The sequence below is a fragment of the Ascaphus truei genome, chromosome 21 (assembly GCF_040206685.1).
Source record: "Ascaphus truei isolate aAscTru1 chromosome 21, aAscTru1.hap1, whole genome shotgun sequence".
In the NCBI taxonomy this organism is placed as follows: domain Eukaryota; kingdom Metazoa; phylum Chordata; class Amphibia; order Anura; family Ascaphidae; genus Ascaphus; species Ascaphus truei.
This window is the reverse complement of record NC_134503.1, coordinates 6,313,921-6,341,836: the sequence shown is the minus strand read 5'-3', so window position 1 is coordinate 6,341,836 and position 27,916 is coordinate 6,313,921. Positions and strand designations below refer to the sequence as shown.

The 27,916-nt window shown below is 46.4% G+C and overlaps 1 protein-coding gene across 5 annotated transcripts in view; it reads left to right on the top strand.

Moving 5' to 3' along the window:
- Positions 1-6,121: 6,121 nt before the first annotated feature.
- Positions 6,122-27,916, top strand: part of MED27 (mediator complex subunit 27) — a 145,296-nt gene continuing 123,501 nt past the window's right edge. For 2 of the 5 annotated variants that reach the window (XM_075578727.1, XM_075578726.1), the window contains exons 1-2: positions 6,125-6,386; positions 10,408-10,552. In XM_075578727.1, coding sequence (XP_075434842.1) covers positions 6,184-6,386; positions 10,408-10,552 — 348 coding nt within the window. In that variant the 5' untranslated portion in view covers positions 6,125-6,183. Of the gene's footprint in view, positions 6,387-10,407; positions 10,553-27,916 lie in introns of all 5 variants that reach the window. The other 3 variants (XM_075578725.1, XM_075578723.1, XM_075578724.1) reach the window with 3 other exon arrangements.

Here is a 27,916-nt window from a genome sequence, read left to right as displayed (position 1 = left end):
ATGCGCCGCGCGTCCACCCCGCTCCAAAAGTGCTACCGTCCACAGACCTGCGTGCCCTTTCCCACACTGCAAGGGGTTAAAGGTCTCTGCTAGTAAGGGATCCTGTCCCGCCCACACACAGTTAAAAGGTGGAAGCGGCGTGAGAGAGGGGAACAATGTGCTGAAACGACACCGCGGAAAAGCTGAACTTCACAACAGCTACTTATGAAAACCAAATCGATCTTTTCTTTATTGGAATGTTACACGAGAAAAATGGACGAGTTGCAGACAGAATAATCAGTTTCCAACTCCCCAGCCTGCTGAATGCGCCTCCGAGTTCTGCACCAAGGTCAATCATTTCCTCGCTGCTGAATATGTTTGCAGGTAGTAATGTCTTCCGTGGCTCTAACATGAAAGTCCTTTTCGGAGCTGTCCGTGGCTTTGGGAGGCTTGCCTTCTTCAGACGTCACACTACTGCACTGAGTTGTAGTATTTAGTGTTTAGTGTAGTGACTCAAAAAAAACAACAACAAAAAACCTCCTCTTAATATGCTGTACTATAAAGTGACACTAAGTATGGCGTCCAAATTACACTTGCAACCAGCTCATGGCACTTGCTATGCTGATTTCAAATGCACTTGCAATTATTCTTCCAATCTCTATATTACTCTGCGGTAAAGTATAGTAACAACCGCCACCTTTGGTTTCTATAGTGGGATGGAAGATTACAGAACATTGGCCAAGGCTCCCTCTTAATACGGGCGATGGAGCAGGACAGTTGAAGCTACTTCAGGCCTTTGTGTCTTTCATTCAATGTACAGCAAACATGGGTTGAAGTTGTCCCTTTAATAGCGGAGCAGGTGGCAACCTCACCTACAATGACCGTCACCCCACGCACTGCGGCCCCCGGGCAATGCATCTGTAAACAGCCTGGGTGCATTGGATCAATACGAGAAAAGATAAATATGCTGAAATTGACTACAGCTGCACTGTCACTAAATGACGATGAAAAATGATCCCACGTTGAATGCATTGCATTTTTATCTTTAGATCTTTTAACAGAAGCCCTGTCAATATCAGAGCGCTAAATAATCTCTCTGAGGCGGGGAGCTGGGAGAACATGTTTCTTGCACTAAGATAAATGGCGACTTTTCAAAAAGACCTTAAAAGGCGAAATACAGAATCAGGGGTTACAAATGTCTAAGGGATCGTTTCAAAGCAGCATTTTAGGGAAAGGGTTACTTTGTCCACTTGAAAGATGATCACTGTGCTGAGTATCTCTACAACACTTATTCCACTGTAACTGTTAGGATTTTTTTTTAGGGAAAGTCCCAACTCAAGCTGTTGAGGACAGCGAAATATTCCAAATGGGAGGACAGCTTGACTTTGCTTCGAGCTCAGTTGGTAATGTGCTGGGGTGGATCACAGGAAACAGGGAGAAGGAAGATACGGCAAAGTTAAGGTCACCGAGTCCTCTTTGTAAAGAGATGATACAATGGCGACGGCAGAGTGCTATGACCATTCCCATTCTGCCTGCCAATGGATTACAAGTCAATAGAGAGACAGTGATCCAGAATCAACTGCATGTTACATAGGACTCCATTATGCCAAGGTTGATAATAGATAAATGAGGAGGTAGGTGCACTCACAATTATGATGAAGAGCTGCCACTGGGGCCCAGAGAGCCCCAGTGAGTTGGGGGGTACAGCAGATCCTGGGAAGAAAGAAGACGGGACACCTGATCTGGGCAAAAAATGTTTTAGTAGTGCAAAAGTACAAGGACCAACGTTTCGTTCCTAGTGTGGACCTTGTACCTTGACAAAGCTCCACACTAGAACCAAAACGTTGATCCTTGTACTTTTGCCCTACTAAAAACGTTTGCTAAGACCACTGGAGTGCCGTCTTCTTCCATCCCAAAAGCTGATAATAAACCAGCAAATATAAACCTAAACCCAGGACCGGATGCTTATCACGCTGTTGACTTTGAGATACCTGGCAGGTATGGCCACTTGCCGATGCCAGCTCAGGCCAGATGTGGATGTCATCAAGAACCCCGAGTGTCCCATTCTTTGAAAGTTGGCAAAACCTAAAAAAAAAAAAAAGAAGATAATAATGTACGTTGTGACATTGTTCCTCCAGTTATAACACGACAGTTTCCCGTATAACTTAGAACATCAGCGTTTTCATAGGATTCAATGGCAGGGTTGTGGCCGAATATCCGAATATACCCCAACATAACAAAGCAGATAAAATAAGTAAATATCTTGTTTGGTGTCTGTAAATACTCCCTTCCATCCCAAAGTAACAACCATCAGAATTATAGTCCTTCTCTGTTGTACTTCCCATATATGTGTGTAATGGGTTAGGGTTTACTAGGACTAATACATGTAGAGTGGGTCAAGGCCAGGGGTGACCGACTCCAGTCCTCAAGGGCCACCAACAGGTCAGGTTTTCAGGATATTCCTGCTTCAGCACAGGTGGCTCAATCAGTCCCAGCTTCAGCACAGTTGGCTCAATCAGTCCCAGCTTCAGCACACGTGGCTCAATCAGTGGCGCAGTCAACGACTGAGTCAAAGACTGAGCTACTGATTGAGCCACCTGTGCTGAAGCAGGGATATCTTGAAAACCTGACTTGTTGATGGCCCTTGCGGACTGGTGTTGCCCACCCCTGGTCAAGCCTGTAATTAGCTGGGGGGGGGGGGGGGGGGGTCTTAAAATAATGTGCCGTTTTCCTGGGGTCGCCAATAACACTGTCTTTCCTCTAAGGCAGCAGAGGATACAAAAAAAAAGTGCCTGTGATTGAAGACCATTAATAAGCTTTCCTGAGCCCCCATACTGGCTCTGGCGGAGAACCATTTAGCTCTGTCACTGTGCAGGAATTGTTGTAATGACTCCCCGTGGCCCTGACGGCAAAGCTGCCAACACTCACAAACTAACACGTCTGGCTAAAAGATATGTATGCTCGAGGCGAGCTGGGTCTCCTGGTGGAAAAGCAGCAAGGGCCCGGTGTTTGCAGCTACCAAACCCCGACTGGTCTAAGACCAAAGCAATGAAACTGACCTCCTGCTGAGCAGTTAGAATCGGGGTGACAGTACCCTACCGGTCTGATATGGTATTGGAAAAAAGACTAGTGGTGCCGAGCCTGATTTCAGGAGGATCACTTAACCGAGAACCCGTTTTTCCAAAGGCGTCTGCTTTATTTATGCTTCAAAAGTAGAAACTCGGTCCTGCCTTTCAATGGGAATAAAACAGAAATTCAAGTGCAGCGGAAGCAGCATTATTAGCCTCATATCATACCCTGTGACTGTACATTTTTAACAGGTACAGTACTGTATAGGGGTGCCAGGTGTCCGGTATTGAACTGGACTGTCCTGTATTTGGATACTCTGTCCAGTAAAAAATGAGAGGTACTGTAATACTGGACATGTATGTGTCCGGTATTACCTCCCTGGACAAAGTGACCTGACGCACCTTTCACCATTGAGTCCAGTATTTTCGGAGAAGCCGCCTGGCAACCCTAGTACTGTACTTATATTTCATGTTCTGTTTTTATTAAAAGTTGGCTTACCCATTTATGTTCTTCTGGCTTTTTCCTAACAAAACAATTGTATATCATTTTAATTTGTGTAACTGTAAAGTATTGCGATGCCCCCTTAAGTGGAGGCGTGTTTTTTACGCAGAAATAAATGATGATGGTGATGATGACGACGATGATGATGATGATAGGAGACCGGCAAGCGCTCCGCAGCTCTCATTGGTTGAAGTTGAGAACCTTCAGCTAGTTACAGATGCTTAATGATCAATAACTGGTTTGCTAAATGGACAGCGAATATCCTACCACTGCTATTTTTATGTATATATAAGTATATACAGGCATACCCCGCATTAATGTACGCAATGGGACCGGAGCATGTATGTAAAGCGAAAATGTACTTAAAGTGAAGCACTCCCTTTTTCCCCACTTATCGATGCATGTACTGTACTGCAATCATCCTATATGTGCATAACTGATATAAATAACGCATTTGTAACAGGCTCTATAGTCTCCCCGCTTGCGCACAGCTTCGGGTACAGGTAGGGAGCCGGTATTGCTGTTCAGGACGTGCTGACAGGCGCATGCGCGAGCTTGCCGTTTGCCTATTGGGCGATATGTACTTACTCGCGAGTGTACTTAAAGTGAGTGTCCTTAAACCGGGGTATGCCTGTACAAATAAATCCAGAAATACAAGTGTTGTATAGGTAAAATGATCTTTGCATATAATACACTGCATCTGTTTGCTTTCATGGGAGGTGCTCACTTGGTTTCAAACCAGATTGTCAGAGGAACGAAAGTCTATTGCACCTATTGTACATACTAACAAAAACAGAAAGGCCCAGCGCAACATACAAAGTGACACAACATATAGTACAATACGTCAGTGCTAATCTACTCATGAGTAAGGGTCAGTTAGTTAAACCCTTTGGCCAATGCGTTATAATCCTGCAGCCAACGGCAAGGCATGACCAATTTGCAGGTCCTAACACTACCTGGTAAAATTCTCATGTACCTCTCTTTTGTACATACTGTATGGTGGCTGTCTTGTAGGAAAAGGTTTAAGCAAAGTAGAGCTAAGCCATACATGGGTCACACACACACACACACACACACACACACACACACACACACACACACACACACACACACACACACACACACACACACACACACACACACACACACACACACACACACACACACACACACACACACACACACGTGTAACTTGAAGTTGACTTTTTCTCAGAAATATCCCTGATGATTTTCATTTTTGTAACAATTCTTGTTGTAAGTGAGCCAGTGAGCGCCAGAGTTGCCATCTCTCCGGGTTTCACGCGGAGACAACGGATTTTGGCCGCGTATCTCCGGGCTACGGGTTTACCTAGCAAACCTCCGGGAGGCGATGTCTCCTGGCATCCTTGGCCATGCCAACGGGAACGCTACGCGATGACACGTCACGCGGCGCCGCGTTGCCATAACAACGTGATGTCACGTGACGCCTAGGCGCCATAAGGCGTCCATTGTCATGGCCACCTTTTCGCTGCATGACGTCACATAGCGTCCCGTTGTAAAGGCAACACGGCGCCGTTTGACGCCGCTAAGCCATAGTGAAGGGAGCTGCAGGGGAGCTGCCGGGAGGGCGCTGCTGAAGGTAAGTGCAACATTTAAAAAAAAAAATTCTCGGGTTGGCCTTCAGTAGAAGATGGCGACCCTGGTGAGCGCAGATATCTGTATGTCATGTATGTATATCTTTATTTGTACAGCGACAAACTTGTACGCAGCGCTTTACTACATTACGAGAGGAGGTAAATACATTACAAACAATGGGTACATAATAACATAAGTCTGAAGGAGACCCAGTCCCAAAGAGCTTACACTCTAAGTAATATGTTGGGAGGCTTTAGGAGTAAAGCCATCCACGTACAGTATACAGAATAGCGCTTCAAGCTGTAATACACAGGTATAGTCCAGTATTTGGACGCTGTCCAGTAAAAAGTGAGCGGTAATACTGGACATGTATGAGTATACCGGTATTATCTCTCTGGACATAGTGACTGATCGGCTTCGGGGGGGGGGGCGGGAGGGGGCAGTGGGATTTCCCAGAGCACTGCAGTTGCTAGGGGGCTGGGCAGCTTCCTCCATCCTGATTGGTGGCTGCTGGGTAATTACGCCAATCAGGAGGTGTCAGGAGCCTGGGGGTGGGGCCAAGGAGAGGAGGAAACAGCATGGAGCGCAGAGACGTGTCTCACCTTTCACCATTGTGCCCTGTATTTTTGGAGAAGATACCTAGCCACCCTATACATGGGACATCACAATGTAACGCATAATGAGGAATAAGCACCCCAAACATAATAGTATCACTAGGAAAAGAAGTCCCTTCCCTGAAGAGCTTACAATCTAATCTGTCAGTAGGGAAAACTTACAGAGACTGTAGGAGGGTCAATGACTTTGCAGACCAAGTCATCTCTCTTGCAGCAGAAGGGGTTAAGAGAATAATGCCATGAAAGGCAATGGGGAGGGTCACCTGACCTGTGTAAGAAGAAAGCAGGTGTGAAGACTACAACTCCCAGCATGCACTTGCACAGCGGTCATGTCACACAGCGCGCCCGCGACGTCATCGACCGGTGACGGTTCCTTAGGGTACCCGCTGTTCTTCCCCCCGGGAAGATGGCGGACGTAATGAACGTGGGGGTGAACCTGGAGGCTTTCTCCCAGGCTATCAACTCCATCCAGGCGCTGCGCTCCAGCGTCACCCGCGTGTTCGACGGCCTGAAGGATGGCATGAAGAACAAGGAGACCCTGGAGGGCCGGGAGAAGGCCTTCGTTACCGAGTTCCAGGAGAACCTGCACTCTGTCAACCGGGACCTCAAGTAATGGCTGAGCCGATCTTGCACCTGAGGGAGAGAGGAAGAGGCCGGGAGGAGAGAGAGAGGAAGAGGCCCTGGGGGGGGGGATAGAAAGAGGCCCTGGGGGGGGGGGGGGATAGAAAGAGGCCCTGGGGGGGGGGGGGGATAGAAAGAGGCCCTGGGGGGGGGGGGGATAGAAAGAGGCCCTGGGGGGGGGGGATAGAAAGAGGCCCTGGGGGGGGGGGGGATAGAAAGAGGCCCTGGGGGGGGGGGGGGATAGAAAGAGGCCCTGGGGGGGGGGGGGATAGAAAGAGGCCCTGGGGGGGGGGGGATAGAAAGAGGCCCATGGGAGGGGGGAGGGATAGAAAGAGGCCCTGGGGGGGGGGGGATAGAAAGAGGCCCTGGGGGGGGGGGGATAGAAAGAGGCCCTGGGGGGGGGGGATAGAAAGAGGCCCTGGGGGGGGGGGGGGATAGAAAGACCCGGAGGGGGGGGGGGAAGGGATAGAAAGAGACCCGGGGGGGATAGAAAGAGACCCGGGGAGGGATAGAAAGAGACCCGGGGAGGGATAGAAAGAGACCCGGGGGGGAAGGGATAGAAAGAGACCCATGGGAGGGGGGAGGGATAGAAAGAGGCCATGGGGGGGGGGGGAATAGAAAGAGGCCATGGGGGGGGGGGGGGATAGAAAGAGGCCCTGGGGGGGGATAGAAAGAGGCCCGGGGGGGGGATAGAAAGAGGCCCGGGGGGGGGATAGAAAGAGGCCCGGGGGGGGGGGGGGATAGAAAGAGGCCCGGGGGGGGGATAGAAAGAGGCCCGGGGGGGGGGGGGGATAGAAAGAGGCCCGGGGGGGGGGATAGAAAGAGGCCCGGGGGGGGGGGGGATAGAAAGAGGCCCTGGGGGGGGGGATAGAAAGAGGCCCTGGGGGGGGGGGGATAGAAAGAGGCCCTGGGGGGGGGGGGGATAGAAAGAGGCCCTGGGGGGGGGATAGAAAGAGGCCCTGGGGGGGGGATAGAAAGACCCGGAGGGGGGGGGAAGGGATAGAAAGAGACCCGGGGGGGGATAGAAAGAGACCCGGGGAGGGATAGAAAAACCTGGGGGGGGGGGGGGGGAAGGGATAGAAAGAGACCCGGGGGGGAAGGGATAGAAAGAGACCCATGGGAGGGGGGAGGGATAGAAAGAGGCCCGGGGGGGGGATAGAAAGAGGCCCTGGGGGGGGGGATAGAAAGAGGCCCTGGGGGGGGGGATAGAAAGAGGCCCGGGGGGGATAGAAAGACCCGGAGGGGGGGGGAAGGGATAGAAAGAGACCCGGGGGGGATAGAAAGAGACCCGGGGAGGGATAGAAAGACCTGGGGGGGGGGGGGGAGGGGGAAGGGATAGAAAGAGACCCGGGGGGGAAGGGATAGAAAGAGACCCTATGGAGGGGGGAGGGATAGAAAGAGACCCATGGGAGGGGGGAGGGATAGAAAGAGGCCCTGGGGGGGGGGGGGATAGAAAGAGGCCCTGGGGGGGGGATAGAAAGACCCGGAGGGGGGGGGAAGGGATAGAAAGAGACCCGGGGGGGGATAGAAAGAGACCCGGGGGGGGGATAGAAAGAGACCCGGGGAGGGATAGAAAGACCTGGGGGGGGGGGGGAAGGGATAGAAAGAGACCCGGGGGGGAAGGGATAGAAAGAGACCCATGGGAGGGGGGAGGGATAGAAAGAGACCCGGGGGGGGGAGGGATAGAAAGAGACCCGGGGGGCGGGGGGATAGAAAGAGACCCAGGGAGGGATAGAAAGACCTGGGGGGGGAAGGGATAGAAAGAGACCCGGCGGGGGGAGGGATAGAAAGAGGCCCTGGGGGGGGGGATAGAAAGAGGCCCTGGGGGGGGGGGGGATAGAAAGAGGCCCTGGGGGGGGGGGATAGAAAGAGGCCCTGGGGGGGGATAGAAAGACCCGGAGGGGGGGGAAGGGATAGAAAGAGACCCGGGGGGGGATAGAAAGAGACCCGGGGAGGGATAGAAAAACCTGGGGGGGGGGGGGGAAGGGATAGAAAGAGACCCGGGGGGGAAGGGATAGAAAGAGACCCATGGGAGGGGGGAGGGATAGAAAGAGGCCCGGGGGGGGGATAGAAAGAGGCCCGGGGAGGGATAGAAAAACCTGGGGGGGGGGGGGGAGGGATAGAAAGAGACCCGGGGGGGAAGGGATAGAAAGAGACCCATGGGAGGGGGGAGGGATAGAAAGAGGCCCGGGGGGGGATAGAAAGAGGCCCTGGGGGGGGGGATAGAAAGAGGCCCGGGGGGGATAGAAAGACCCGGAGGGGGGGGGAAGGGATAGAAAGAGACCCGGGGAGGGATAGAAAGAGACCCGGGGAGGGATAGAAAGACCTGGGGGGGGGGGGAGGGGGAAGGGATAGAAAGAGACCCGGGGGGGAAGGGATAGAAAGAGACCCTATGGAGGGGGGAGGGATAGAAAGAGACCCATGGGAGGGGGGAGGGATAGAAAGAGGCCCTGGGGGGGGGGGATAGAAAGAGGCCCTGGGGGGGGGATAGAAAGACCCGGAGGGGGGGGGGAAGGGATAGAAAGAGACCCGGGGGGGGATAGAAAGAGACCCGGGGGGGGGGATAGAAAGAGACCCGGGGAGGGATAGAAAGACCTGGGGGGGGGGGGGAAGGGATAGAAAGAGACCCGGGGGGGAAGGGATAGAAAGAGACCCATGGGAGGGGGGAGGGATAGAAAGAGACCCGGGGGGGGAGGGATAGAAAGAGACCCGGGGGGGGAGGGATAGAAAGAGACCCGGGGGGCGGGGGGATAGAAAGAGACCCAGGGAGGGATAGAAAGACCTGGGGGGGGAAGGGATAGAAAGAGACCCGGCGGGGGGAGGGATAGAAAGAGACCCGGGGAGGGATAGAAAGAGACCCGGGGGGGGGGGGATAGAAAGACCTGGGGGGGGGGGGGAAGGGATAGAAAGAGACCCGGCGGGGGGGCGGGATAGAAAGAGACCCGGGGGGGTGGGGGGAGGGATAGAAAGAGACCCGGGGGGGGGGGGGGGATAGAAAGAGACCCATGGGAGGGGGAGGGAGGGATAGAAAGAGACCCGATAGAGGAAGAGGCCCGGGACCTGGGGAGGAGGGGAAGGGGTCCAGGACCTGGAGGGCGAGGAGGGGGAGAGGAAGAGGCCCGGAACCTGGTGGGTAGGGGGGGGGGAAGAGACCTGGGGAGGATAGTGAGAGGAAGAGGCCTGGGGTGGGTGGGAGTGAACGAAGCCTGTGACTTTGGGGTGGGGGGGGGGCTTGATTGCTGCGAACTCTATAACAGTAAAAAAAAAAAAAAATCAGCTCCCACTTCTCATGTTGGGTTTGGGTGAGATCCATCCAAATCACTCCATTTGACAGGTGTCATTGATCATCTGTCAAAACAGCTGTGTAAACTGATCTATTTATCCCTAGTTCAGCTTGTAAACTCGCACATTTTGTCTTTCATTCAATTTATAAAAGATACTTACAGCGAGCTCAGGGATATTGCTGGCACTTGTGTTGTAGATGGTGTCAACCTAACTAGTTTTGAACTCTTGAAAGGTGTTGACTGATTTTCTTTCAGGTATCTTGTGTGCGGCCCCCCTCTTATGTGATAAGGGAAACCGGCACCACTAGACCTGGTCACTTGTACACACAAGCACAAACCATATAAAGTTGTGTTTACAAACCCTGGGACTAGTATATACATCACAGTTCTAAACCTAAGGAGCATGTGGTTCAGACATGCACCAGCGATCCATATCGAAATAATTTTAACACTGCAGCTCCACTTAATCCACTGATTTGCGAGAATGCTGTAACCTCCAGTGATTCTCTTGCATTCTCTTCTCGTGTTGTCATGGGCTTGTAACAGAGGCATCTTTTCTTTATTCCAACATGTGTGACAACACCATAGATAGATGGATGCATTTGTTGTACCGTGCCTGAGATGTTGGTGGTTAATAACATTGATGTACAGTTTGTGTTTTTTCTTTGTGGGATATGTTAGGTGGATTGTCACAGGCGCTTATTTATTGTACTGTTCATTTTTAGTGAACTGGAACGTCTCAGCAACTTGGTGGGCAAACCATCAGAGAACCATCCACTCCATAACAGCGGGCTGCTCAGTCTGGATCCTGTTCAAGACAAGACGCCTCTATACAGCCAGCTCCTTCAGGCCTACAAATGGTCCAACAAGGTAAGGTGGACAAGACAATTAGTCACTGCAGAGACAGAGTGGAAAACATGACATGAAGTTTATGGTGTTTTAAAGCTGCAGTTCAGTCAATATCCTGCATGTGTGTTTTTTTTAATAAATCAGTTCTGTAGTAAGAAAAAATACTTTTAGCATTTTCTGTTTTTAAAAAACAACTTTGAAAGACCAATTTTCTTGTATTCTATTTTAATAACCATTTGCTAAGGCACTGCCCCTTCATGTCCTGTCACAAGCCCTGGCACACCCCTTTGTCAGCCCCGCCCTCCCTCTAGCACATGTCAGTGCAGGAGTGCTCATGAATATTCATGAACTTCCACTGAGTGACAGAAGCAGATTATAAACAGATCCCTTCACTAATTATGTCACCAAATTTCGCCGATCAATACATGGAGAACGAATTGACCTGCAGCTATGCAGTTCTTTAGTTAAGTAGAGATTGCCCACATGAAACTATTGAAGTAAAAAAATAAATTAAAAAAAAAAAAAAAAAAAAAAAAAGACTGAACTGCAGCTTTAACATGGAGAACCTTTTGAAATCCTGAGCTGTCAATAAATACATTGCTCTGAAAGGGTTAGTGGGGGTTGTGTTGAAAACATTGTAACTCGCTGTAATCTCTGAAAAGATCCCGATACAGCTCATTTGCATTGCTTTACGTAGTCTCTTTGACAGGGAAGAGGATAAATCCATTGACAGTCAACATTTTGATTATGAAAACTTCAATACTTTCATGCACTGCTCAATATTACCTTGAGGCTACTGCTTCTGGATTGTTTATTTCTATTTTAATTTTAGCGCTTTGGATATTTCACTCTGAATAGTGTATATTACATATATATTGGAACAGCAGGTCAATATCTCCCAGGGAAACCCATTTAGAAAACCCTGGATGTATACGTGGTTAATACCTATTTGCAGATAGGTTCTCAGTTACCCGTCCTCATTATTAGCGTCAAGCTCCTGAGCTTCTGCAAGGGGGCCAGTGCCACCAATCAATGGTTAGTGTTAAGTTTTGGTGCAGGAGTGGCCGACTCTGGTCCTCAAGGGCCACCAACAAGCGCAGATTTTCAGGATATCCCTGCTTCAGCACAGGTGGCTCAGTCAGTGACCTGTGCTGAAGCAGGTATATCCTGACAATCTGGGCTGCTGGTGTCCCTTGAGTACTGGAGTTTCCCACCCCTGTATTGGTGCATGATAAGGTCCATTCAGCTGATTGTCTCATCCTGGTGAGTGTGGGAAAAGTGTTGTCACTTGTACGATTTAACTGATTGTTATTGGAACTTGATAACATTTTCTATATTCTAATCCATAATATATGTGTAATGCATGCCCCCAGATCCTATTTGTAGTTGTGTATGAGTATTGAGTACTCTGTTTCACATCATCTCTGCCCAGATTCTGCTCATCCCTTCCTTCTAGCTCTAGCTCTGTCTTCGAGACCTTGCACCACACATCTGGGTTCCCTGCCCCACACAATCACTCGTCTCCAATCTATCTTTACACATTTGAAGGTCTACTAACGATACATTTGAACCTTTGCTGCTCCTATACACAACAGTGAAGCCGACATCATACAGTATTTAATGTTCGGATAAAGGGAGACCAACCTGAAAAGATCACCTCCCCTCTTTCTCTTTTACAGCCACCTCCTATTTATTTATAAAATGTGTTACCAGGACGTAATACATTGAGCGTTTCCTCACGTTTTCATGTATATCCTGGGCACGGAGTTATGATGACAGATACATGGTCACATTAAGTGAACAGGGTTATACATTACAGTATATACAAGACATTGCATGCACAGTTAGAGAGTCTATATACAGTATTTTCCTATTTCCTTTAGACCAGTCCTCAAGGGCCACCAACAGGCCAGGTTATCAGGATAACCCTGCTTCGACATAGGTGGCTCAGTCATTGACTGAGCCACTTGTGCTGAAGCGGGGATATTCTGAAAACCTGGCCTGTTGGTGGCCCTTGAGGACTGGAGTTGGCCACCCCTGCTTTGGGACTGCAAGTTCTTCTGAGCTGAAGCATATTTACCTGTTTGTATTGGTGTGCGATTACTTTTTTTTTTTTTTTATGACTTTAGTTTATATTCATATGTTTGGTGTTTTTATCTGCTTTCATCTCTCTCATTGAACTCCGCAGAGAATGTTGGCGCTTTATAAATGAACACTGTATATGTGCCTGTTACTGTTTGGGATGTGTCCGTCCTGTTTCAATTCCCTTTTTTGCTTACCGCAGTAATCTAAGGGAAGAATCACCGATTGATTTAATTGAGGCGCTGGGAAGTTGCAAACAAAAGATTCGTCTTTATAGATTGTTCTATAATTTTCCAATTGTTCTCCATTCTGAATTGAATGTAGGTTTTGTTTTACTTGTGTTCGTACAGAGTCAGTGGGACTGTCTAGACACTTCTTACTTTGTCCGGCATATATCACGTGGTTTCACGAATATATGGAGTACAAAGTAAGTCCAGCGTGGCAACAGATTCTCGCTGATCTACACCGTTTAACCAGTCGGCACTAGACAGGGAACAGCAGCGTATCTTTACAGAAGCGTTTCTGCTTCTCGAATTAAAGTGCAGAAATGTAATGTTTTGCTCTCTGTCCTCAAACACCTGAAAACGCCCAAGAAAAATGTCTGGCCATCAGAACTGAACCCCCAAGACACTGTTTGTGATTTGGGTGAGCGGGTTCTTTAAGCTGTCCCCTTGTGTCTGGTTGAGTGCCGTCTGTTTTCTGTTCACTTTTGCAGGTAAGTGGCAGCTGTTTTTGCTGTTTCTTATTTATTTATTTTGCTTCCTTGCTTAATTATTGATGTCCGCTCGTTGTATATTTGATGAGCTGAGATAAGGGCATTTCCCCTCTCCCTCCCTTTCTGCCTGTTCTTACATTACTGCCTGCATGAGTAACCATGTGGCAGCAAGCAGGAAAAAAAAACCCCTGGCCAGGATTCCAGAAGGACATCTTTTGAAGGGCAGGAAAAGGTTGGGAAAATTGCGCGTGGAGGAGCAATACATCGATAATGCAAACCGTGAGTGCGACAAAGCAGAGATGGGTGTAAAACCGCCATGTTATTAAGGATATTCTGTTCTCTGGATGGCCTATCGCTGATGACTTTTTCTACCTTTTTTATAGAACAGTATTTCGCATTCATGCAGAACTTCCTTACCGCTATCTTGCTTAAATATAAAGCATTATGGAAATATCAGCGCATTACCCAAAACGGTGTTGGCTGCAATTAATAACGGCAGCTTTTTCCCACAACGCCGATTTTCAAGCTTTGTTCCCTGGGTACCACCTGGAGACCTAAGTTATTGTGGTCTTCTTCAAAATCCAGTTCTCTCTTTTCTGTCCCTATTGGGCGCTGGTCTCCTATATCGGAGTTCATTGTTTATGAAAGATGATTATTTTCTATATATAGTTATAAATATATACTTTGAGAGAACTATGTATAAGTTTTGTGGCCCTTACAATTCTTATTCACATTGCAGTGGTCCTTTAATGTAAAAAATAAAAATAAAAAAAATGGCCGCTATACCACCCACGCTAATGTGCAGTTTGGCGCCTTACCAAGTGCCACATGGGCTCAGGGACCTGCCTGGGATCAGTCATTGCATATTTCTTTTGGCTAACCCCTTGAAGACACCATGAACCCCTCGGGAGTTCCCAAACCCCCTGTTGGGAATCACTGCTTTAAAAGAAAAAAAAGAAAAAGTCTATCATTTTCCGTGGGCAGTGTAAGGGAGATATCCAGAAACACCCATAAAAATAGGACAAGGAAGCATCATCATCATCATCAATCGCGCTACCATCCACCGGGACGGAGGGGAAATAAATCTACTCTATGCTAGAGCTACTGATCCCACTAGATCTTTGCAATAGAGAAGCTTAGTACTAGTACTCCCCCCCCCCTTCCCTGAGGCGGAGTCACGGGCCAAAGGACACACAGGGACACAGACACACACACACACACGTAGACACACACACACACACACACACACGTATACACACACACACGTAGACACAAACACACACACGTAGACACAAACACACACACGTATACACAAACACACACACGTAGACACACACACACACGTAGACACACACACACATAGACACACACGTAGACACACACGTACACACACACACACACGCACGTAGACACACGCACGTAGACACACACACGTACACGTAGACACACACACGTACACGTAGACACACACACATGTACACGTAGACACACACACACATGTACACGTAGACACGTACACACACACACACATGTACACGTACACACACACACATGTACACGTAGACACGTACACACACACACACACACACACATGTACACGTATACTCACACACATGTACACGTACACACACATGGAGACATACACACACACACATGGAGACATACACACACACACATGGAGACATACACACACATGTACACATACACACACACGTATACACTCACACACGTATACATACACATAATGAATACACACACACACACACATGTATACACACACATGTATACACACACATGTATACACACACATGTATACACACACACACATGTATACACACACACACATGTATACACACACACGTGTATACACACACATGTGTATACACACACATGTGTATACACACACACGTGTACACACACACATGTGTACACACACACACGTGTACACACACATGTATATACACACACATGTATATACACACACACACATGTATATACACACACACACATGTATATACACACACACACATGTATACACACACATGTATACACACACATGTATACACACACACACATGTATACACACACACACGTATACACACACACACACACACATGTGTATACACACACAAACATGTGTACACACACACAAATGTACACACACACACACACATACAATGTATACACACAAACATGTATACACACACACAAACATGTATACACGTGTATACACACGTGTATACACACACACACGTATACACACACACAATGTATACATACACACAATGTATACACACACACATGTGTATACACACACGTGTATACACACACACACACGTGTATACACACACACACGTGTATACACACACACACACGTGTATACACACACACACGTGTATACACACACACACGTGTATACACACACACACGTGTATACACACACACGTGTATACACACACACACGTGTATACACACACACACGTGTATACACACACACACGTGTATACACACACACGTGTATACACACACACGTACACATACACACACACGTACACATGTATACACACACACACATACAATGTATACACACACACACATACAATGTATACACACACACACATACAATGTATACACACACACACATACAATGTATACACACAAACATGTATACACACACACACCCCAGCACCACCACATCAGCACACCGGTATCCCATGCCCCCCCAGCACACTGGCATTCTCGGCTCCCCACCATTCCCAGCCCCCATCAACACCATCAGCACCCACACATTGCCACCTTTGCACCTCCCCCATCGGCACACCCACATCCGCACCCCCACATCAGCACCAAACCCTCCCAAATCAGCACACCGATACAATCACCATCAGTACAGCCACAGCAGCACTACCACCGCACATGGGCCGCGTGGACCACTCCCCACCCAAATGCCACACCCACACCACAAACATCCCGGGCAACGCCGGGGCTCTCAGCTAGTATATATATATATATACAGTATATCCCTTATAATATTTGCATCAATTCAATTCACACGATAAGTGAGTGTCCACTCTAGGCAGCTAGTCATTATTTTGTTGGCGTGACTCTTGGTGCTTATCCTGTGGACTGTATGACTTATTTCCACACATCCTGGAGTTTAACTCCGTGGGACTGACTCCATCATCACTATATGGCAGCTGAGTATCATTTTCTCTGCTATTTGTAGTCGTTATCTCCTATGGAACCCTTACTCTAGGTTGTTTCATTTGTGCAAACAGCACTGGCTTTTTGTGATTCTACAGCCATGTGTCTTACTTGCTTTTGTGCAGCTGCCACAGGCATTGTATGCATCTTTTTTTTATTTTGATATTTTGTATTGCTGTTCAGGGTTTGAGTCTTTTTTTCATTTTTGTCTCCCCTGTGCCTCCCCCTTGGTTTAAGTTATTATTTTTCTTATGAACATAATTTTTGTATATAGGTTTGTTTATGCCATACCTTTCTTTATGCCCTTAGCTTAGTTATACACCTTTTTAGCTAAGGTCTTTACCAGGGGTATTTTGAAATATTCAGCTTTCTTTGTGTCGCTTTATATAGTTATCAGGCTCATTGTTCAGACACATTTTTTGGCTTTTGATTTATTTTTCAGCATTATTGATCTTTGTAAAGTTTAGTCTTTTTGTATTTTTTGCTGCCCTTAGTGTGTATATGTTTTTAAATGTTAGTGTTCTTTTTGCTCGCTATTAAAATCTATTCATTTTCTATTCTGACTTTAGTTTCCTGGTCTCTCTCTCTCTCTCTCTCTCTATATGTATGTATGTGTGTGTGTGTATGTATGTATGTATGTATGTATGTATGTATGTATGTATATGTCGACAAATCTCCAAAAAATCTACTCGCCGAACAAAAAAAATCTACTCGCCACCTAGTACCACACATGTGCTGATTGGGCCAATAGGAGCTCGCCACGATGTTAAATCCACTCGCCCGGGGCGTGCAAATGTATAGGTTTGTATATATATACATATCTATCTACATATATCTATCTATATATATATATATTCTATCTATCTCTTATAATATTTGCATAAATTCAATCCACACGATAAGTAATTAGCTAAGTTGCTGATCGATCCGTTCTTCTGTGATCGATCGGTGAAGATTCGGCTCGGGGGGTTCACTAAATGGCCGCAGAGGAGTATTCTGCGGTCAGTGGAACAAAGTTCTGTGGGGAAGATCATGTGACCAGGCAGTCACTAGATACAATTGGTGCACTGCTAGAGAGAGGGCAGGGCTCAATGGGGTGTGCCAGAGCTTGTTTCGGAAGAGGAAGGGGGTGTAACTTTGTAAATGGTTGCTATTGAAACAAAAAATGCTTGTTACATATTAATACATATTAATACATTAAAAATGACATTCAGTTGCTTAAAAAAAGTGCTTCAAGTATTTTTTTTATAGTACAGAACGGAGTTATTTAAATCCCCCACACGTAGGATATTGCTTGGTCTGCAGCTTTAATGATCTATCTCTCAGATGTTACAAATGTTGAAATGTTTCAAATTTTGTATGTATCTAAAATGACATTGGAATAAGCTTGTGGCCCTTCTACTCCCAAATGTTTTCTGATCCGGCCCCTTTGGAGACCTAGCTGAGGAGCCCGGTCACATACAGTTTTATGCTTTTTTTTTTTTTTTTCCTCCTACGGAGGACGCGAGTAAAGAATTCTCCACTTTGCGGCGTTCTCGTTTTTGTCCTTGTGACGTCGTCCTTTTCAAAGAGCGACGGGAGTTTCGCTCCGGCTTCGAAGAGTCCTTGGAAACATTTTTCTGGGTAACTACAAGCCCGCACTACATGATTTAGTTAATGTTTATCTGGCCGTGCTAAGTTTGCCCCAGGAAAAATAATTAGCATGAAGTCTCCGATGGCTCTCCGTCGCTGATGCTGGATTTGGCGGCACGGATCGAGATTCTTGTTTATGTTAAGAGTATGAGTGATTTTTTTTTCTCCCCCTGCTGGCATTCACACCAATTAAAAGCCGAGAAGCCACAGACTATTTTAAAAATTGTATTTAGTAAAAGAAAAAACCCGTAGTGAAGTTGTGTAAACCAGAGTATTTCTTAACTCCTTTGGTGCCACACTTGCTTATCCAGTGATGGGCAATGGAAGGACTCCATGACCACTCACTAACGTGATCCAGTGGATTGCAAAATCCTTCTGTTGATGGGCCCGAGTGGTAATAGTCCTGGCCTCTTACGTGGCTCTGGAATTAATATTATTTAAGAATATTTACAGCAGGGTTGGGGCAACTCCAGTGCTCAAGGGCCACGGACTGGTCAGGTATTCAGGATATCCCTTTCTCAGCACAGGTGGCTCGGTCATTGACTGAGCCACCTGTGCTGAAGCAGGGATATCCTGAAAACCAGACCCTCTGGTGGCCCTTGAGGACTGGAGTTGCCCCAACCCTGATTGACAGTATTGTGTGTTGTGCTTCTCACCACTCCCAGGTGTTCCATGTTGGAGAGCCTCTTGTATTATAAGGTCTCGTGCATCTGCGCTCGCTCTAGTGCGCTGGGATGTCACGCACTGAGGAAGCTAAGGCGATTCCTGGCCATGTAGAACTGTGCTGTGTCGGGGGGCGTGGCCATGATGTCACAGAGCTGGTTCGCCCTTATTGGGCGAACCGCTCACATGACCCCGGCCATCGCACGGCAAATACAAAATAATTCGTCTCCGCAAGCAGCTCCCTGGCCAACACTCAAGTGCGTGCGCACTATACACGCTCACATTACCCTAATGTGATTCATGGCGCAGTTCTCGCGCGCACGTAAGCAAGCAGCATGGCCGTAGGAGTAGAAATGTAGCAGACACCATGCGTCACGTCGAAACATGCTAATCATAGCGTGCATTAATGTTGCAATGGAGCGGTGTTACATTTTGCGGAAGACATGGCGTTGGCTCAATGCGTTGCGTTCTCCGGAGCAATGATGGCTGCAACTGTACCTCTGTGGATGCCATCAATCCCATTCATTTGAGTCGTCTGCACTGATAGCGGAAGTTTTTTTCTTCTTTAAAGTATATATTTAAGAACTCGTTATGATTATTTATTCTATTAGTAAATTATTTATGTTCTCTGAATAGATAAGGCCGTTTTTGATATTAGGTTTTAGGTATTTTTATGGAAATATTTTGGTTGCCAGTGTTACATTGGCCAGTGTGATTTCTTTTACACATAATATACACATTTGTATGTTTCATAGTTTTTTTTCCATGATAACGTTCTTAAATCAAAACTCAGTCTTTTCTTCAATATCTAATAGGGTTTACATTAACCAATTCCATGTCTTTTGAAACAAAATGATGTATGAATTAGACAATGAGTGATTAAGAGTCAGGGTATGTGTAAAAAGTAAGTGAAACCCTGGTTTTAGCAGCTAAATTAAAGGGGATAATTAGAATCGGGTGTTTAAATAATTAGGTCTTCAGGTGAGTTTGGGAGGCCCCACCCATATAAAGATCAGAAACGTTGAGTTTGGTATTTACCATACAGATCAGTGGAAATACGTCATGCCACGATCAAAATAAATCTCAGAGGATATCAGAAAAGCAGTTATTGATGCTCATCAGTTTAGAAAGGGTTACAAAACCATTTCTAAGGATTTGGGGCTCCACCAATCCACTGTCGGATAAATGGAGAAAGTTCAAGACCACACTCACTATACCCAGGAGCAGTCATCCTACCAAAATCTGTCCAAGAAAAACTGGCAAATCATCCAGAAAGTCACAAAGAACCCAAGAGTAACATCCAAGGATCTGCAGGCCACTCTCGCCTTGGCTAATGTTAGGGTTCATGACTCAACTATCAGAAAAAGACTGAACAAGAATGGTGTTTATAGAAAAGTAGCCAGGAGGAAACCACTGCTCTCTAAAAAGGACATTGCTCCCTGTCTAAAGTTCTCCAAAGAGCACATCGATGAGCCACAAGACTTCTGGAACAATGTTCTCTGGACAGACGAGTCAAAGGTAGAATGTTTTGGCCTCAATAAAAAACGTTGTTTGGCGAAAACCAAAACTGCGTTCAAACAGAAGAAACTGATCCCAACCGTCAAGCATGGTGATGGTTTGGGGCTGCCTCAGGACCAGGATGACTTGCAATCAATGACACAACCATGAATTCTGCATTGTATCAGAAGGTTATAGAGAATGTCTGGCCGTCCGTGAGCTGAAGCAAAAGTGGGTCATGCAGCAAGACAATCATCCTAAACATACACGCAGGTCAGCAGAAGACGAAATTACGCGTTTTAGAATGGCCCAGTCAAGGTTCGGACCTTAACCCCATCGAAATGTTGTGGCATGACCTGCAGCTAGCTGTCCATGCAAGGAAGCCCTCAAATGTCACCGAGTTGAAGAGAGATTTTCTAATGATGTGAGACTGACCCGCAGTTACAGGGAACGCTCAGTAGACGTTAGAGTTGCTGCTCAAGGGGCACTGAATCTAAAGGTTCACATACTTTTTCGTACCTGGATATTGTATGTTGAATCATTTGTAGAGAAGAAGAATGTTGAAAGTATCATGGTTTTTGTGCCATTTGTTTGATCGGGTTATCTTTATCTATTAGTAGGACTTAGATTAAGATCAAATAACCTTTTCGATTTGAAATATGTGAAAATACCAGGTGGTTCACACACTTTATCTCGCGCCTGTATATCACGCTGCCTATTTTCTTTGCATTTTCAGTCTCGGATTCTGTTTACAAAAGCCAATCTCTCCATGTGAAATCAATAGAACTTTGTGGAGAAATCCCAGACTTGCCAGACTGCTTTCAATAGCGTGGTATTGATTAGCTACAAATTACAAATACTATTTTTTTTTTTTTTTTTAAAGGCAATAAAACGCTATTAAATGTTTAAACCCAATAGTCGAAGTAATGCTGTGCAGGTAATTTCTCCCCCTCTCCCTCCCCTCTTGATTGTAAAATGCAGCGGTCGTTCCAGGGAACATTCATTTTAATTGTTGGACGCGCTGAAACATTTAAGGTTTAATGCAGTTTTAAGCAGCATGGTCCATCTAACTGAATTATGGGCTTGGCAGGAAAGTTGCCATGGTGGCGTGGAGCCAAGGGCTTCTTCCTCCTCCGAGATACACTCTCTAGAAAGACACTGTTGTGCTAGTCCTGTCAGGAGGATGTTATGTGAAGGAAGAAAGCTGTCCTTTCCGAACAAACATTTAGTGCAGCGAGAGGGACGGGGACCAAGCAGGTGATGCAGAGGCCTCCTCCTCGTGACCAATCTAAGAGCACCCGTACTTAAACCTAGGCACTAGTGTTTGTATATAGCACTAACAGGACACAAGCATAAACAACAGCAGTTATCCTTGTTTATTTTAAGAAATTTCGGGTTTTTTGTTTGTTTTTTTGGAGCTGGTCAAAGGAACCAGCAATGCTTTATGTAATTTATTATAGGATCACACCACCATGACCACCAACCTGTATTTGCCGATTTTTATATAGGGTGACCCCGAAAATAAGGCAACTCTAATTTTGGAAGCAGCTGGACAGAAAGCAGTTTACACACATTCTCTCTGCTTCCTGCCACAAGCAACATGGCTGCCTCCAGCCCCCCAAGGCTGAGCTTCTGCTGCTTTCCCTCCCTCATACATCCGACTGCTGGTTTGGCTCGCAAAGTAGGGGGGAGGCCTGATTTATAAGGCAGTACGCTCCAACGTAACTTTTATAAAAAAAATAAATAATTAAAATAATTAAAAAGTTGCCTTATCGGGCAAAATCGGTGTAAAATGTTGTTGCAATCTAATTTTGGTGCCTGTTGTACAGTGAGTGACTTGTTTCCAATGCAGTGTCCGGGCAACCTGGCGTCTCCATTAGCGGTTATTGCGCAGGATTCTAGATCTAAATGGATAGACGAGTTGCAAGAAGTGAAGGAGAATAGTTTACCATTGGGACGTCTGTGTTTGGACTGCTCCTCACTGTGCCTGGTTCTGTTACATTGTGCCGACTGTGAGCTTTGCACAATTGCCGTATGTTGAGCAGAAATGGCAGACCAGATGTTGGTTTTCTTTGTTCTCTATTTGAGTTTGTTTCATTTCTTTCTCTAATGCCTGTGATGCTCCTTTTTTTTGATACTGCATTCTGTTGTGAATAAGGTGTAATGTCAAATAAGGGACATTTCAGCCAAGTTCTGGCTCTTGACGGCCGAGTCCCACTGCATGTTGTTGTGTTTGGCCTTTGTAAATAGCTGGTTGACCACAAGGATCCCAGTCCCAAAGGTGCATTTGAAATGCTGGGACTGAATACATCGCCCTTTTAGACAATGCTTTATGATTCTAACCAGTGTTGCAGTGCCTGGCGGGTTCAGAGGATGGGCTAAATTATTTAAAAAATGGAGTAAAATAACCCCCCTTCATATTTTGGTGGAGTATTTCTATCCCATGTGGAGTATTGAAATATCAGTAATGCAACACAATTGTGATTTTGCCCTATCAAGATCTGTTCTGCATTGATTTCCTAAGCTGAGATGTGCATTACTGCCCCATGTTGTTGTTTTTTTTTTTGTTTTTTGTTTTTAATGTTTTAAATCCTACACGGCTTTGGGGGGAAATATATTGGGTAATTATTCCACCCACCAATTTGTTGGATATGATTGTACTTTCCCCACCCCCCCCGTCATATTTTGTTTTTATTAACACTTTTTGTACTGATCTGTATAAAATGGAGAACCCTGCCGCACTGTTTCTTCCAGCCAAGTGTGGAAGTGCTTATGGAAGGAGTTCTGTCATACTTAAATCCTTGATATACTTCCCCCCCCCCCTTACTGTCTTGTCCGGAATGAGCATCTGCCACCGGCCCGGAGAGAAGGGACCACTCGCCATGTAACGCTTATCCGTCTGTGTGCTTTCACGGATGGAGTTTCCTTTGAATTTGGGACTGAGCTGCTAACGGTATATTCTCCAATGCTGCTAGAGACCACTGTGCATGCAGGGACAGCCCCATAACTCCTTATTGACATCCTCCCTTTCATTTTAGTTTATTTTCATTCATTTATTAACTGTAAACTTTTATTTACTGGTCATTAACTATAGGAGTTCCCACTCCTTCATTAAATGCACACATTACTTAGTTACATAGTAGAGGAGGTTGAAAGAAAGACATTTGTCCATTGAGCTCAACCTTTAAGTTTAGACGACAGAGCAACTCATTCTATATTTGTATTTACAGTATATTGATCCAGAGGAAGGCACACCAAAAACCTCTTGTGAAATATTATCCAATGATAAAAATAAACTCCTTCCTGACTCCAGTAATCTGATTACTCCCCGGGTCAACATCCTTCCAATATTTACTTACTTGGTATATCCCTGTATTACTTTCCTTTCTAAAAATATGTTGAACCTTTTCTTAAAGATATATATCTATTGTATCTGTCATCGGTCTCCATGGGTAATGAATCCCACACTGTAACTGCTCTTACTGTAAAGAACCCTTTCCTTTGTAGCTGGTGAAATCTCCTTTCTTCCAACCTTAAGGGATGACCCCATGTTTGTACTGCCCTTGGGATGAATAGTTCTCTTGAAAGTTCCTTGTATTGACCCCTGATTATGATTATAAATAGTTATCGTATCCCCCTCTTTAACGCCACTCTTCTAATGTTACCCAATCTAATTTAGCTAGCCTCTCCTCCTAAGTCAGACGTCCCATCCCCGTTATTAATTTTAACGAATCAGTAGTGTTTTCACATGGCATCTTATCCTTTTTAACGTGTTTATCTTGCATTACACCCTGTTTGTATGCATTGCTGCAGACTCCACATTTAAAAAGAATAAATACAATCTTTTTTTTTTCTTTTTTTTTCTTTAATGTATCCATCCCAATACTGTATATATCGGAAACTTTTGTTTTCCCAGGAGGCTGCGCTGAAATCGGTTTAATCTGCTGAACCGCATATAAAATATTTATTAATTCCAGTTTTATATTCATTTTTCAATCACTGTTGATAATTAGCCGTTTAACAAACAAAAGTGCCAGTGTCCAAACGGAGGATGAAAAGGATGCTAATTGCATGTCTTATCCCCCGGGTGTAAAAAAAAAACCTTTGCTTTTACCTGGAACCATTTCATGTCCCTGTTCCCGTTACAAACAGATTTTCACCTGGCGCTCATGTGGCAGTGTGGCCCGGATGACACACTAGTTACCGTAAATGGTACAGTATTTACAATACAACCACAAACAAATGCAATAATGTATATGGTTAAAGATGGAATAACAAGTTTTGTGCAGCTCAACCTTCACTGGACCTTCCCTCGTGGTCCTCAATACTGGTATGGGGCGGGATATCAGGGAGCGCAGTAAGCCGGTAGATACATGTAATAAAATTTAAAGGACAAAAGAAGACACAATGTTATAACAAAGGGACATTGTATTGTACAGATGCCCTGGCAGAGGGCTACTATGTGAGTAGCCTCCTGTTACTGTGCTCTATTTTTGCAATACATTAGGGACATTTTACACTATTGTGTCTATCCATTTCTTTGTCCCTCATGGTCTGCTAAACTACGTGGGACAAGAGGGGGAGTTAACCCTGAGCTGCCCGGCTCCCAGAGATGGCCATTACAGGGGTCTTTTCCTGGGGGAGTGAGCCAGACGATCTTTCCTTACTGCATGTAAGTGCACATTCATTCTAAGTGCACTATACCACCTGGAAGTCACTATCAGTGTTACACCATTGTGTGCTCTTTTGTCCTTTTTAATTTTATTACATGTATCTACCGGCTTACTGCGCTCCCTGGTATCCCGCCCCACACCCTGTTCCCGTTGTAAGAAAGGCTATGCTGTACTGTACTACTTCTTAATTCCCACGCTCACCTCCCTCCCACAGCAAAAATAAAGTTTATTTGAAGCTTAAGTCTGCTCGCAGCCCGACACCATCTGTTCTGAATTCTTCTTGCATAAGTTCTCTTATAGACGGTTTTGATCTTTTTTTTTTTTAACGGGAGCGGGGGAGTGTAGCAGACCAGGAGTTCTTAAACTTTTTTTTTTTTTATATCGCGGACCATTTTATTGTTTGGTGGACGACCATACAGTACTTGGACTTCGCTCTTTTCCTCGAATAAATGTGATATATCTATATCTCTAAGCATGCCTGCACATCCCTCCGTGATAGGATGAACGGCCTGGCACTCACCCAGAGACGGCTAGTGAGGATGCACATCGCTCCCCCTCTGATTGGCTGATCGGCCTGTCGCTCACACAGGGACAACCAATGAGACTGCACATTGGCTGCTTAACATCTTAAGTGTCATATGAAGTGTTTGGAGTTGAATTGGAGGTGAAGAATACAAGAGCTGGAGTCTGCACTTCATTATCAAGCCTACAACTGTGAGAACTTGGCTTTCTAAATACTTTTAATTTTTTAACATCTAAAGACTAACTTTCTAAGCTCCTGTGCAACCTGCAGTGCTACTGTGGCCTCCCAGGCCTCTCTCCTCCTACCTCTCTCTGCATCTCATTTGGCCTCCCTGTTGTTTTTTCTATTGGCTGTTCCCTCGCTCCTTTTTGTAAACTTTTATTTCTCCAAGTTCCCCATTTTCCTCCGAACCACATTTCTTCATCTCTCCTGCCTTCCACCTCTGCTTGTGCCTATACACTGCACCACTATGTATGCACCTTTCCCACCAACTTCTACACGCCTCAATAAAAAGCACTCCAACACATTCATTGTCTCTGCCTGGCTGCTTCCTTCTCTGTCCTATTCTCTGACCCAGTCCTATACACACACCTGCCCATGCCTCCCTGCCTCATATTTCCCTGCTAATGGTGTTAACCCATCTAATTTTAATACCGACCAACCTTAAAACTCACCTTTCAAAAGAAGCATCCCAATAGCCCGGACTCATGGCTACTGTCCTACACCCAGTCTTTCCTACCACCCATTGTGGCCAAGATGGTGATCCTGCTCTCTATTCTCTCTGCAAGCACACAGTGGCGTGTCACTCGCGTGAATTGGCCAACTGGTCTGGGTGCACTAGTGGAACATATATATAAATAACTGTAGAATACACAGCACTCTGAGGCTCATATTTTGTTTTCTCTTCTAACATAGATCGACGATCGGTCCCTAAAACCGTACCCTTGTTTCGCGTTCTTCTTGCGGAATCCTTTACACAGAATCCTTTTTAAACAAAATACAAACATCCTTCCTGACTCATCTTGGGATTTTTCAGTGACCATTGTTTATCAATAAAGATTGGGAGATCCTTCACTGTGCTTTTATTCTTCTTGACTTGTATATCGGCGTTCTAAATAAAATAAAGTTGAACTTGATGGACATGGTTTTTACCTTCATTTCTGGTGGTACTTCCCTATGCACTAATATCTTGATGGAATTGTAACCAGACGTCCTTTGCATAGTGGACCTTTTTTTCTGGCCCAATACTTCTGCAGGTAGAACCGTTTTGGGGGTGGATTCTCGGCTAGAAAGTAGAATGATGCTAAATGATGCAGTTTCAATGATGGTGTGTTAATCTCTTGGGTGGCATTGCACTGGCACCCTGAGTTGAGGCTTGATCGTGTGTAACCGCCCATCTTCCCATGACTTGTTGACCGCAAACATCTTGTGACGACTCCAAAGCTCACAGAAGGCTGACTGGCCAGCTGCGTGCATCTTTTCCCAGGAACTTATCTTGGGGATGGAAGGGTTATTGCACACCTAGGCTCTTGGAACAAGCAAGGTCCTTCCGTTTAATAATGCATGAGTGAGCATACACTAACCCCTAAGGCTAAGGCCCCGCTCCCTCAGTCAGCGCGCCCGCACTGCAGACAGGCGGGGCGCTGACATACACAGACCGCGATATGCGGTCTGTAGGGAGCGGGAGTCGGGGCTGGAGTGGGAGGGGGGCGTGGTTTAAGCAGAGGGACCCGCTACCCCCCCCCCCTCCTCGGGCTCGGGAGATGCTGCGGGCTCACACGCTGACACTCATGCACACATACACACATACACACACATACACACACGCACACGCACTCAGGCACACACACACACACACACAGATAGGCACTCAGACACACACACACACAGACAGGCACTCACGCTGCTTTCCCTCCACACTCCTCCTCGCTCCCTGAAGCCTCCCCTCCTCCCGAAGCCTCCCCTCCTCATTGGCTCACAGCCACACCACGTGACGCGTCGACGTTAGGGATTAGAATTCTCTTGTATCCCGTAGCGGCTGATGCGTCACAGCGTGTAGTGAGCTGTGCAGCCAGGGGGGACCGGGACTGGCTCGGGAGGATTCCCCTGCTGGTGGGGAACGCTCGTGTGGCTGCCCGTGCCGCCGGGCGCAGCGGGTCCCAGCCCTAAGTATTTGGGGCGGTGAGGCAGGCAGTAATCTTTCTCTCTAGCGGTTGCGATGAGACGGGCCACTGCTCCCTTGGCTCCCTTTCTGACTCTTACAGCAGGTGCAGATAATTCTGTTTAGCGACGGTGCTGTATATCAGCGAGCAGCCTTGCGCAGTCCTGCATGTTCTGTGATTGCTTAGCTCCTTTACTGCAACTTTTAGCAGCAAGTGCCACTTAGTCATTTTTTT